This window comes from Pholis gunnellus (assembly GCF_910591455.1).
Source record: "Pholis gunnellus genome assembly, chromosome: 8".
NCBI lineage: Eukaryota > Metazoa > Chordata > Actinopteri > Perciformes > Pholidae > Pholis > Pholis gunnellus.
The window spans coordinates 27,333,801-27,347,731 of record NC_136534.1 but is presented as its reverse complement, the minus strand read 5'-3'; the positions used below and the strand labels follow the sequence as shown (position 1 = coordinate 27,347,731).

Genomic DNA, 13,931 nt, shown 5'->3' with positions numbered 1-13,931 from the left:
AGTCAGTGTAATCAGTGTAGTCAGTGTAGTCAGTGTAATCAGTGTAGTCAGTGTAGTCAGTGTAATCAGTGTAATCAGTGTAGTCAGTGTAGTCAGTGTAATCAGTGTAATCAGTGTAATCAGTGTAGTCAGTGTAATCAGTGTAATCAGTGTAATCAGTGTAATCAGTGTAGTCAGTGTAATCAGTGTAATCAGTGTAGTCAGTGTAGTCAGTGTAATCAGTGTAGTCAGTGTAATCAGTGTAATCAGTGTAGTCAGTGTAGTCAGTGTAATCAGTGTAGTCAGTGTAATCAGTGTAGTCAGTGTAATCAGTGTAATCAGTGTAGTCAGTGTAGTCAGTGTAATCAGTGTAGTCAGTGTAATCAGTGTAGTCAGTGTAATCAGTGTAATCAGTGTAGTCAGTGTAATCAGTGTAATCAGTGTAGTCAGTGTAGTCAGTGTAATCAGTGTAATCAGTGTAATCAGTGTAGTCAGTGTAATCAGTGTAATCAGTGTAGTCAGTGTAGTCAGTGTAATCAGTGTAGTCAGTGTAATCAGTGTAATCAGTGTAGTCAGTGTAGTCAGTGTAATCAGTGTAGTCAGTGTAATCAGTGTAGTCAGTGTAGTCAGTGTAGTCAGTCTAATCAGTGTAATCAGTGTAATCAGTGTAATCAGTGTAGTCAGTGTAGTCAGTGTAGTCAGTCTAATCAGTGTAATCAGTGTAATCAGTGTAGTCAGTGTAGTCAGTGTAGTCAGTGTAGTCAGTGTAATCAGTGTAGTCAGTGTAGTCAGTGTAGTCAGTGTAATCAGTGTAATCAGTGTAGTCAGTGTAGTCAGTGTAATCAGTGTAGTCAGTGTAGTCAGTGTAATCAGTGTAGTCAGTGTAATCAGTGTAATCAGTGTAGTCAGTGTAGTCAGTGTAGTCAGTGTAATCAGTGTAGTCAGTGTAGTCAGTGTAATCAGTGTAGTCAGTGTAATCAGTGTAGTCAGTGTAATCAGTGTAGTCAGTGTAGTCAGTGTAATCAGTGTAGTCAGTGTAGTCAGTGTAATCAGTGTAGTCAGTGTAATCAGTGTAGTCAGTGTAATCAGTGTAGTCAGTGTAGTCAGTATTATATTATTCTCAATGCAATAAATAACTTGATCTTTGGAACGCTGTCACCAGATGTGAGAAGGTGATTATCTGCAGATGATGGGGCCTTATGGAAAAAAGGAAGAAATTTGGAACTTGTACAAAAACAAAAACAAAAACTGCATGAAGGGATAAAACAAGATGAAATATGGGGGAAGATTTAAATTCTCATCTGAAAAAACAGAAGTAATGTTCTTTATGAGACGGAGAAGTAAGACAAACTTTCAGCTGAATCTGTATGAAAACAATAGTCACCATTTAATAAACAGGATAGAAGGGATATTGGACAAAATGCATAAAGAACACGTTTAGGCTACATTATGGTCTGCATAGGCACCAGAGCCAGATTCTCTTGGCTGCAGTTCATTCATATCTGGGGTTCGGTTCTGTGGAAACCCTCAGTGTGGAGTGAAGGTGTGTGTTTATGTTCATCTTCATCACAGAGAGAAGCTGCTCACACAGGTGTGTGCTTCCCAGCATGCAGAGCATCAGAGCAGCGGGTACAGTAGGAGTGAAGGCATGGCTTCAGGATGAAGCTTGTAAACTGTGCAGCGCCCACAGAGTCACACTTTGCCTTGAGTGTCATCACACTGGAGGTCTATCAGCTCCATGTGGATGTGCACAGGAGCTCTTTCCACTTCACCTGCAAACGGATCGCTGAGCAGTTCAGATTTACATTTCTGAGCTGCAAAGTCAGCAAATCGCCGAGTGAACTCTGAGCCGAGTGCTCCAGTTATCAGCAACATGTCGTGAACACAGCGGAGGAGACTTTCACTGCGTCACATGTCTGTGACGTCACGTCCCTGAAGCTGGAGGTTCAGCAGTGAGATGCTTCCTTATGTTGCACATAAAGCAGCTCACATCACCACGTGTGGTCCCGGAGCTCTGTGGTGTTCAGTTCTGATGAACATGATGTTCTGTTGGGCCGGATACATGCTGACGACATAACGACCAGATCTCATGTGTTGGTCCTCACGAGGCTTCTTCTGGGTTCTGTGGTCCAGGACCCAGTTCAGAGTCTGTGTTTCTCCTTTTCAAATATTTCTCCATCGCTGTTCGTCTCGTCATCTCAACCTCTCCCGCGCTCATTTAACTCTGCTGTTTTAAATGAACACGTCATTACTGCGCTCCCTACTGCCCCCACCGGCATGGAGGAGTATTACTATTATTATTATTATTATTATTATTATTATTATTATTATTACTACTGAGCAGACTCTGTGCTGCAGCTCAGACGCTCAACAATAATAAAGTGTTTGCAGCAACTAAATAATATGTGTTTGGACTCATGAAGTGAAATTGTTCTCTTGCGGCTCACCTGATGACCTCTCAGTGTGCCGATGAGGATCACTGGTGCAGCACATGTTCAGCATCAGACACCACAAACAGCGGGATGTTGTCAGACCAGGGCCCTCACAGCACAGCAAGAACATCACCTGTGTGTCTTCAAAACAACTGTTGGTTCATTATTGGATCAATCTGAGCGGTCATGAAGATAATCATCCAACTAAAACTCTGACATTGTACCAAAGACAAGAAGCCGAGGAGTCTCTATAGAGCAGTGCTGCTGCGGGACTAATAAAGGATTATCTGATCTGATCTTATAACTCCTGTGTGCTTAAAGAACCAGAGGTGAACATAAAACAGTGATTTAGTGAGTGAGTTCTACACTCAGAGCTTGTAGACAGAACCGGATCTGCTGTTGCACTTCCAGTCACAGGTATATTTAAACGCACTTTAATGTTGTAGCTGGAGGTGAATTGTATGCAATTCTTTTGGCCCTGGAGTGGTTTGACGAACAGAGTCCTTCTTTGCAGTGACTCGTTAGTCTGACGTCAGTGTGTTTAATACCTAATACATAAAATAATGTTTATACTCCAGCAACAGAACGAGGCACTGGAACGGGAACGTTTAGTGGGGACGTAGAAACTGACTGAAACCGGAAGATGGCAGTAATGCAACAAAAAGGATGCAAGCTGCCGTTAAACACCACAGAAGAAGAAGAAGCAACAGCAGCAGACGCAGCAGTAGAAGAAGAAGAAACAAAATGGCGCGGTGTTGGATGTAAACAAAGATGTGGTTCTGTCTGCAGAATGATCTGTTTAAACTCGGTGGAGTCCGACGAGGAGAAGAAGAAGAAGCTATAACTTCCGGAATATAAAGACTGAAGGTTAGCACGATGCTAACTTAACTAGCAGCTAGTGTTAGCTCAACCAGCTAACTTCACTTCCTGCCTCTGTCTCCACATCGTCTCACATGTTGCTGAGCTCTATACACACATCTCACATCTATTGATTGTATAAGTGAGACTACATCACAGCCTCGTATGAAGAAATATATTTATGTTAATATATTTATGTGAAGATCGCAGTAGGGCTGCAACAACGACTCGATAAAATCGATAAAAATCGATTATTAAAAGAGTTGGCAACGAATTTCATTATCGATTCGTTGTGTCTGCGATTATTACGTCACTCAATAAGTCGCGGAGATGTGTGAGTGTTCACAGCAGCAGGAATAACGGAACAGGACTCCGGTTCTGTAGCTGACGCTGACCGGTGTTACGATTCAACCGTTAACGGACTCTGTTAACTGGCGACCTTCAGCCGAATGCGTCTGTTGTTGTCGTAGCTACGGCAGCTGTTGCAAATGGGAAGAGAACACGTAGCTGTCCTCGTGAATGCCGCATTGTTTAGTGTTGCAATACAGTGTCAAACCTTCTCATTTACAGTCTTTGGTGAAAACATACCGGAATCGACGTTGGAGCGTCTTTTGAGGAAAACTAGTCCACTCGAGTTTGAAACGTCGCGTGCTTGTTTATGTGTTGAAACAGGAAGGGAGCAAATTCCCCTTCCTTTGAAATAATAAAGTTGATATAAAAACAAACAAACACATAATCGTCTTTGGAGCCTGTTTTGTGGAAACATGTGTTACGTAGAAGAACTCTGTGGCACAGTCAAAAAAAATAAAAAATAAAGAAATGTAAAGGTATATACGGGATTCGAACTCATATCATTGAGTGGAAAAATAGTTGGCAGCCAGAGGCAGTGCCATTACGTCACGATAGATACACCGACATTCTGGAGGCATACACACAAATGTAAAATACAGTCAGTAGTCGCTCCTAAGAGCGGAGGGAACCAGATCAACTTGTGACTGCACTAGGTTTACTATGCAGCATGTTGAAGTGCACCAGGAGCACTTTTGAATACAGCTGGTTTCCCAAACAAATCTTTGTAGCGCTGCTAATTAATGAGGCAAACGTTTGTGATGTGTTCATGAGGTGAAAATACACAATGTGGACATTAATGCATCAGAAAAAAACATAAATGGCAATGCCATAAAATGAAGAATTTAACCAGCCAAGAACACAGAGTGCAAGTTGAGTTAATGTGACTTTAATAAGTCAAAAAATACATAATCACATTCAATTTGTCAAAAACATTGATGACATTCATTTTCAATTGCTGGACACAGAGTCTAGAAATCAGAAGTGCACTTCTGATTTCTAGACTCTGTGTCCAGCTTGCACTCTGTGTTCTTGGCTCGTTAAATTCTTGGGTTTGACACTGTATTGCAAAACTAAACAATGCGGCATTCACGAGGACAGCTACGTGTTCTCTTCCCATTTGCAACAGCTGCCGTAGCTACGACAACAACAGACGCATTCGGCTGAAGGTCGCCAGTTAACAGGGTCCCTGGTTGAACCGTAACACCGGCGGCGCGAATGACACGATGAACGCGATTCGCGTTTGGTGTGAACGCACCTTCAGAGGGACGAGTGGCGTTCAGCCTCACGAGATCAGCAACAACAGGTCTGTGATGCTCTTAGAGGCTCGGGGCTGCAGCGCCACACTGATGGATCAGCGGGTCCAAACCCGCTGAACCCCACTCCTGATATTAGTCCACTTATTGTTTAAATAATGACTTTAACAGCTCAGGGATGTTCAACCTGTTTGTGCACTTTGTGAAGATGTGTTGCTCTGTGAATGTGCAGCTTTCTCTACAGTATTGCTTCATCTCTTGATGGTCGTAGTATTTCAGCAGTGTTTGTGTTTTCTTCTTTCTTCTGGTTTAATTTGAATTAACGAGATAAAATGCTCCATTCAATAACGTTTCATCTTTTCTACTTATGTCTGTCAGGATCCAGATTCACCTCCAACCAGCTGCTGGTCCACCCGGTCCAGTCTGACCCGGTCCAGTCTGACCCGGTCCAGTCTGACCCGGTCCAGGTGTGATGGCGGGTCGAGCAGGTGGGCGTGGTCGGAGGATGATGAGTTTCAGTGTGGAGGCAGTCGGCATCAACAGAGGAGACAGTTTACCTCCATCAATACAACAACCTACACCTCTGTTTCCTGTGAGAGACACACACACACACACACACACACACACACACACACACACACACACACACACACACACACAGATATCACTTTACTTCGTGATGTTTATGGTCAGACACACGATGAGCGATCAGCGTGTATCTGACTTCAGAATGAAGTCGTGTGATCACGGATCAGTCAGACTCATTTAATGGAAACACTTGTAAACAAACACCAGTCATGTGACTTCTTCATGTGTGATGTCATGTTTGTGACATCACTGTTCTCATGTAGTGACTCTCTGTGTGTGTTCAGGTGATGGAGCAGAAGCCCCTCCCCCTGACAGGTGGAGAGGAGGCGGAGTACCTGTTGGCTCTCAAACAGGAGTTCAGAGGAGCCATGAAGACTCTGCCCTTCTTCATCCAGCCAGCTGCTGCACGGAGAGGTCACACACACACACACACACACACACACACACACACACACAGAAAGTCCTGGATCAGCTGCTCAATCAACACTTTTATTGTGAAGGTCTTCATCCTGTGTTTCCTGTCCAGATGTGGAGCGATACTCTGACAAATATCACAGCAACGAGCAGACGGACGGACTGACGGACTGGAATCCAGGTCAGACAATAATCTATATACATAATGAAATATATATATATATAATAATATATTTCTGTTATTAATGATTATTATTATTAAAATATTTTCTTCTTTCAGTCTGGAAAAAATTCCCGAAAGAACTCAGAGTGAAAAAACCTTCAAGAGACGGTGAGTACACGCAGTACACGCAGTACTCCGAGTACTCTGTATTGATGACTGTGGGTGTGTTGACGTCCTGCTCTGTGTCTGTCAGGTGTCTCAGCAGCGGTCAGCCACTCTGACAGACTTCAGTCGGGGCAGAAGAAGAAGAAAGTGAAAGAAAAAGAGGAAGTGCTGCTCAAACTGGAGGTGAGACACACGGACACCAGCTGATCCCTGTCCTCCAATCAGAGAGCAGAGCTCAACAGTCAACCAATCCTGATCCTTTAATCGCTATTAGAGCTCTTAAAGAAACATTTCCACCTTAACCCTGTTTTCTGTGTTAGACTCTGCAAAAGAAGGAGGAGCAGCAGAGCTCGGAGGAGGAGGGAGAGGAGGGAGAGGAGGAGAAGAAGAAGAAGAAGCAGGAGGAGGAGGAGGCTGAGGGAGAGGAGGAGTACGACGAGGAAGAGTTCGAGGAGGTGAGACATGATTCAACTCAGGCATCCACCTTAAGTAAGAATCAACTCAGACGTCCACCTTAAGTAAGAATCAACTCAGACGTCCACCTTAAGTAAGAATCAACTCAGACGTCCACCTTAAGTAAGAATCAACTCAGACGTCCACCTTAACAAGTCTGAATCAACTCAGACGTCCACCTTAACAAGTCTGAATCAACTCAGACGTCCACCTTAACAAGAATGAATCAACTCAGACGTCCACCTTAACAAGAATGAATCAACTCAGACGTCCACCTTAACAAGTCTGAATCAACTCAGACGTCCACCTTAACAAGTCTGAATCAACTCAGACGTCCACCTTAACAAGAATGAATCAACTCAGACGTCCACCTTAACAAGTCTGAATCAACTCAGACGTCCACCTTAACAAGTCTGCATCAACTCAGGCGTCCACCTTAACAAGAATGAATCAACTCAGACGTCCACCTTAACAAGTCTGCATCAACTCAGGCGTCCACCTTAACAAGAATGAATCAACTCAGACGTCCACCTTAACAAGTCTGAATCAACTCAGACGTCCACCTTAACAAGTCTGAATCAACTCAGACGTCCACCTTAACAAGAATGAATCAACTCAGACGTCCACCTTAACAAGTCTGAATCAACTCAGGCGTCCACCTTAACAAGAATGAATCAACTCAGACGTCCACCTTAACAAGTCTGCATCAACTCAGATGTCCACCTTAACGAGTCTGAATCAACTCAGACGTCCACCTTAACAAGTCTGAATCAACTCAGACGTCCACCTTAACAAGTCTGAATCAACTCAGACGTCCACCTTAACAAGAATGAATCATACTGGAAGTCGGCCATTTAAATTTTCTGGTCATTTTTCGGTAGATTTTTGCTTATTTCTAGTCGCTATACTTTAACGAACTCCTCCGAGGGACTTTGTCAGATCCACTTCACATTTGGTCCGTACAATCTTAAGACCGTTGTGATTAAAAGTTATCAAAAGCTTTACGTTTGGTTGAACGGCGTAGCCGTAGCGGGCGGCTACTTTACGTGATTCCCCATCAAAAAAGCTGATGTAACTCAGCTGGACTTGTTCCAAACTTCACATGCTTGATGAACCTCGTGACGATGTCTACAAGCTCATTTCCACTAATGCTCACAGCGCCACCTGCTGGCCAAAGGAAATCTCGTTTTGTGACAAACCGCATCAGATTTACATGACTTTTACACGATGTGGTTTACACTTCATATAGAGCAACATAATGCATGTTTGTGCAGGAAGCGCTGCGCTATCTGCAAAGCGTCATTTCAAGCGTCACGCGGAGAAAAACGTCGGACTCACGGGCGCTTAGTCCGACGAGCGGGCCGTGGTCGCTGATAGAATCAGTTTAATTATATTATTTTACATTATGAACTGAATGTTAAACTATTTTACATAAAATAGATAAATGAGCTCATTTATAGAAACATAATGTATCGATACGCAGCACGATGAATATTCATGTTTATCACAACCATGAATCTGAATTCTTCCTGTTTTGTGTCTGCAGGAGACGGATTACATCATGTCCTACTTTGATAACGGGGAGGAGTTCGGAGGAGACAGTGACGAGAACATGGACGAGGCTATTTACTGAACACACACACACACACACACACACACACACACACACACACACACACACACACACACACACACACACACACACACACACACACACACACACACACACTTTATCAGCAGCATTCTGTCACTTTTTACAGCTGAAAAAATAACGTCCAGCAACAGTTTTATAAACAGACAAAAGTGAATGAATGAATGAATGAGTGGGTGAGTGAATGAGTGAGTGAATGAATGAATGAGTGAGTGAATGAGTGGGTGAATGAATGAATGAGTGAGTGAATGAATGGGTGAATGAGTGGGTGAATGAATGGGTGAATGAATGAGTGAGTGAATGAATGGGTGAATGAATGAGTGAATGAATGAGTGGGTGAATGAATGAATGAGTGAGTGAATGAATGAGTGAATGAGTGGGTGGGTGAATGAATGAATGAGTGAATGAATGAGTGGGTGAATGAATGAATGAGTGAGTGAATGAATGAGTGAATGAGTGGGTGGGTGAATGAATGAATGAGTGAATGAATGAATGAGTGAATGAGTGGGTGGGTGAATGAATGAATGAGTGAATGAATGAATGAGTGAATGAATGAGTGAATGAATGGGTGAATGAATGAGTGAATGAATGGGTGAATGAGTGGGTGAGTGAACGTTCAGTTGAATACGACTCATCAGCATTTATTCGTCCCAAGTTTTAAAGATTTGAGTTAATTGAAACGTTTTTTAAGATTTTCTATCAAGTTTTGTGTTTTAATCTCGTGTGAAAAGTTTCTGTTTGTTGAAAAATAAACTTGTGCTCCATGACGAGTTAAAGACGAGTTCTTAACCTTATTTATTAAAGTGTTTGTTGTTCCTTTCAGTGGAAGCTGCCTGTCGAATAAAGTCACAGTACAGTATGTCTAAAAACAGAGAAAAGTCGTCTCAGAGCGTCTCAGGTTCCCGTCCTCGCTGCTCTGAGGTCAACAGAATTAAAGGCCGCCTCTACAGTTACACGTTTCTTTGGAAACATACTTCCTGTTCTGGGAACCTCCGTCCTGAGTTAGACTAGACGCGGTGCGTTCACTTGTCACTTGTTAAAGTGAGCGCTGGACTACAGCATGCCATGACCTTTGACCTCCTGTCCGTCTTCAGCGCTAACGTTAGCATTGACTCGCTAATTCTAAAAGTAGACACAGAAAGAGGATTCTGAGTGCTGAATAGGCCTCGACCAATCACACGCAGCCTGGCAGCAACTTCTGACCAATCAGAGTGAAGACGTGCTGCAGCTCTAAAATAAACAGAAGAAGAAGAAGAAGGGTGTGAGAGGCGACTGAGACATTAATAGTCGGAGTAAACAACAGAGTCAGATTACACACACACACACACACACACACACACACACACACACACTGACTTTCAGTAATTCCTGGAGGATTGAGAGTCAAAGTGCGACGAAAAAACTAAATCTCTAAAAGCGTCTTGTTTCCTTTCTGAATGTTTTTAAATATACAATAAAATGATTCTACAAAATGTAGATCCCTTTAAATGTCCTATTTTTACCACATCAGGCTGATATCTGACCTTTAACACACTTCTACTAACACACCACTTCATACACACTCCTAATATGAAGAACTTATGTTTACAGGGATCGTTATGCAACGACGGCAACCTCCAGTTCTGAAGAGTGAAGCCGAAGCTTCATGTGTTAAAGCTGCATTCTCTCTAGTGTCCACCAGGGGGCGACTCCTCTGGTTGTATAGAAGTCTATGAGAAAATGACTCTACTTCTCTCTTGATTTATTACCTCAGTAAACATTGTAAACATGAGTTTATGGTCTCAATCTCTAGTTTCAAGTCTTCTTCAACACAGCATGATGTTCATTTAGTAAATGATGGTCCATTTAGAGTCACACAGACCATAAAGCAGGGGATGCTTTAGGGGCGGGGCTACACGGTGATTGACAGGTCGACACCACAGAGTTGCTTTAACGCTCTGTTTCAGAGTAGGATGGTAAACTGGTAGCGTCTGCTTCCTTTGGTCAGATTTAACATGGAGTCTAATGGAGCCGTTGGTTGAGTTCATGTCGCTTTCAGGCTCCCTGAGCCGCATGTGTAAGTCTGTTGGATTCCAGAGACACATGTCTGCGACCGGCACAACGTTTCCTACGTTTTGACCAAAAATGGTGAATGAAGAGTAAAAATTGTGGTAACGGGAAAAATTAGAGAATCATTTTCAAGCTCCTCAGTCTAGCTCTGAACATTCCGTTCAACACACCCATTGGTTTGTATTCAAGCCAGGCCTGGCAGGAAGAACATGACGCTCTGGGGATGAAGGGATGGTTCTCGGCATACAAAATAAAAGGTTTGCAGTCACACCAGACAGTTCTGGATACAAAGTTTAAGAAGGAGCTGGTCAGGAGCAAAGAGTTGGAGAAAGAGGAGAAGGTCCTGGAGGACAGTCGCACCGAGTTAGACAAAATGAAAACAAAACTGCTCGAGACGGAGAGGAAACAGAAAGAGGATATGGAGACGGTTCTTTTAGAGGGATGTTCACGAGGGCGACGGCGACAAAAAGGTGAAGGAAGGTGGTTCTTCAGCTCTTCTTCCCTCTGCCATCCTTCGCTCCGTCCACCATCACTCCATCAACAACGGAGGCCGCCGTCCCACCGTCCGTTCCTCCGTCCATCGCCGCTCAGTCAGACCCACACAGCGCCTCTGATCAGCACTGCAGCCTCACAGAGACCTCCTCCTCAGCTTTGTCTCTTATATTAAAGGGTTTTCTGCTGCTGCTCAGGTTTCTCCCACAATCCAAAGACAAAAAAACAAATATTAAAATTATAAAAAAATATCAAATTAAATAAATAATCAAATCAATGTCCAATGTGTCTGCCTGTGACAAAGTGGGTGAGAACACACCATGTGTCCCCATATTACACTGATCTACAAACCCAACCATGCTGGTCTATTGTTTGTGTACCATACCCACCATGTGATCCAGAGGCTAAAGGGGGAGGCACCCAACCACTCTATTTATACACTGGGTGATGTCATCAGTGATGTCATGGGGGGGGGGGGGGGGGTAGAGTATGTACAGGTAGATTTGTAGGTTAGTTGTAATCTGTTTTACATTGTTGTGAGTGTAAACCATATGAAATTGTTGGCGACCTAAAGCGGTGCAGTAAGGTAGAGCTTCTGTCTGTTAACTATTGGAGTCAGTAATCGGTGTCTCCTGCACTCCCGCTGATAGGAGGCTCTATATAAGGAGATGACTTTGACTCGGCGAGCGTCTGGTGGCCGGGCCTTCGCCCACGGGGCCCGGTCGGGCTCAGCCCGAAGAAACAACAAGGAGCAGCCGCCCTGTGGACCCACCACCCGCAGGGACGAGCATCGGGGTCGGGTTCAATGCAGACCGGGCGGCGGGTCAGGCCGGAGGCCTGGGCGAGCCGATCGCCGGCAGCATAGACGAGCTCTAGGGACGTGAAACGTCACCTCGCTAGCGGGGAAAGAGCCGGAGCTGGTGCAGGAGGTGGAGCGATACCAGCTAGATATAGTTGGACTCACCTCCACACACAGCACTGGCTCTGGAACCAAGCTCCTGGAGAGGGGTTGGACTTTGTCCTTTTCTGGAGTTGCCCAAGGTGAGAGGCGCCGGGTGGGAGTGGGGATACTCACGAGCCCCCGGCTGAGCGCCGCTGTGTTGGAGTTCTCCCCGGAGAACGAGAGGGTCGCCTCCATGTGCCTACAGGTTGCAGGGAGCAAGGCTCTGACTGTGGCTGAACTGCTGACCCGGACGGGGGACATCGTCAGGCGGTGGAAAGAACACTTTGAGGAACTCCTAAACCCGACCAACATGTCCTCTGCAGTGGAGGCAGAGCCTGAAGACCTGGGGGGCTCACCCATATCCCATGCGGAGGTCGCTAAGGTTGTCAAAAAGCTCCTTGGTGGCAAGGCGCCGGGGGTGGATGAGATCCGTCCTGAGATGCTGAAGGCGCTGGACACTGTTGGGCTGTCTTGGCTGACACGCCTCTTCAGTGTCGCATGGGGGTCGGGATCAGTGCCCATGGACTGGCAGACCGGGGTGGTGGTTCCCATTTTCAAAAAGGGGGACCGGAGAGTGTGCTCGAACTATCGGGGTATCACACTACTCAGCCTCCCGGGGAAAGCTTATGCCAGAGTGCTGGAAAGGAGGCTCTGACCGTTTGTCGAACCTCGGATTCAAGAGGAGCAGTGGACCAGCTCTTTACCCTCGCAAGACTACTGGAGGCCCAACCAGTCTACATGTGTTTTGTGGACTTGGAGAAGGCTTTCGTCCGGGTCCCTCGGGGGTTCTTGTGGGGGTGCTGCGGGAGTATGGGGTGCCGGACCCGTTACAACGGGCGATCCGGTCTCTGTACAACTGCAGGAGGAGCTGTGTCCGCATTCTCGGCAATAAGTCAGACACGTTCCCGGTGGGTGTTGGCCTCCAGGGCTGCCCTCTGTCACCGGTCCTGTTCGTGACTTTCATGGACAGGATTTCTAGGCGCTGCCGGGCGGTGGAGAACGTCAGGTTCGGGGGTCTCGGGATCACCTCTCTGCTGTTTGCAGATGATGTGGTCCTGTTGGCCTCCTCGGATCGTGACCTCCAGCATTCATTGGGGCGGTTTGCAGCCGAGTGTGAAGCGGCGGGGATGAGAGTCAGCACCTCCAAATCCGAGGCCATGGTGCTCTGCCGGAAACCGGTGGATCGCTCCCTCCAGGTGGGGACGGAGTGCCGACCTCAAGTGAAGGAGTTCAAGTATCTCTGGGTCTTGTTCACGAGTGAGGGTAAGATGGAGCGGGAGGTCGACAGGCTGCAGCAGTAGAGCAGGACCCACGGTGTTACAGTCGTATGTCCTATATCCTTGATTTTAACTCTTGAAGTCCCGAAGTGACACATACGGAACATCCTGGTGAGGTCATGTGACAGTGAGGTCATTTGTGTACCAATGACATCACTTCCAAAATGGCTGCCTGGCTGGTCAGCACATGTGGCAGAACTAACTAATTCAAAAAGCTTGTTTTTGTAGCTAAAGGTAAATTTCAACACATTTAACAATTTGAATGCATTAACATCAAATCCTACATTAGATCTAAACTACTCTAACCATGTTTATCAAACTCATTTATGTATAGAAAGTTATGAAAATAGGCTTTTAAACTTATAATCGTCTCAGAAAAACCAATGTGACATATTGGTCACAATAAGAAAAATAGTAATGAGCTGCTCAATTGATTTAGCTGATTCAATTATTTTATACACGGCGTCTCTACGTCACGCCTCCTCAGTCCAAATATGGTCACTTCCAGTTCACTGGTTGCAAAAAAACAAGATGGTGACGGACAAAACAACGAACTGGAGGCTTCAAAACTTCAATCAGAAACAACTACTTCCACTTCCTGTCTGTGGTCTATGGAAGTCCAGTACTGTAAGAAGTATTCAGGTCCTTTACTTCGGTTACAGTACAATTATCAACAAAACATATCAAAAGTAAAAGTACTCGCCCAATACAAAATAATTAAAAAAGAACATTATTACACAAAATACAACATACGTGTGTAAAAATGTCCTGTAGTATCTGTACGTATTATAAACTCTTACATGTTGATGCATTAAATGAATATTATCAGTCCTCAGCCAAACAGATTGACACAGATGTAATGT

The 13,931-nt window shown here is 44.9% G+C and overlaps 1 protein-coding gene across 1 annotated transcript; it reads left to right on the top strand.

Annotated features, from left to right (window-relative positions):
- The first annotated feature begins 3,140 nt into the window (after positions 1 to 3,140).
- polr3glb (RNA polymerase III subunit GL b) lies at positions 3,141 to 8,343 on the top strand. Its single transcript, XM_079164401.1, has 8 exons — positions 3,141 to 3,278; positions 5,252 to 5,465; positions 5,746 to 5,875; positions 5,988 to 6,056; positions 6,156 to 6,206; positions 6,292 to 6,386; positions 6,524 to 6,658; positions 8,203 to 8,343. The coding sequence occupies exons 2-8, from the start codon at positions 5,346 to 5,348 to the stop codon at positions 8,287 to 8,289; spliced, it is 687 nt and encodes a 228-aa protein (XP_079020527.1). The 5' UTR covers positions 3,141 to 3,278; positions 5,252 to 5,345; the 3' UTR covers positions 8,290 to 8,343.
- The last annotated feature ends 5,588 nt before the right edge of the window (positions 8,344 to 13,931 follow it).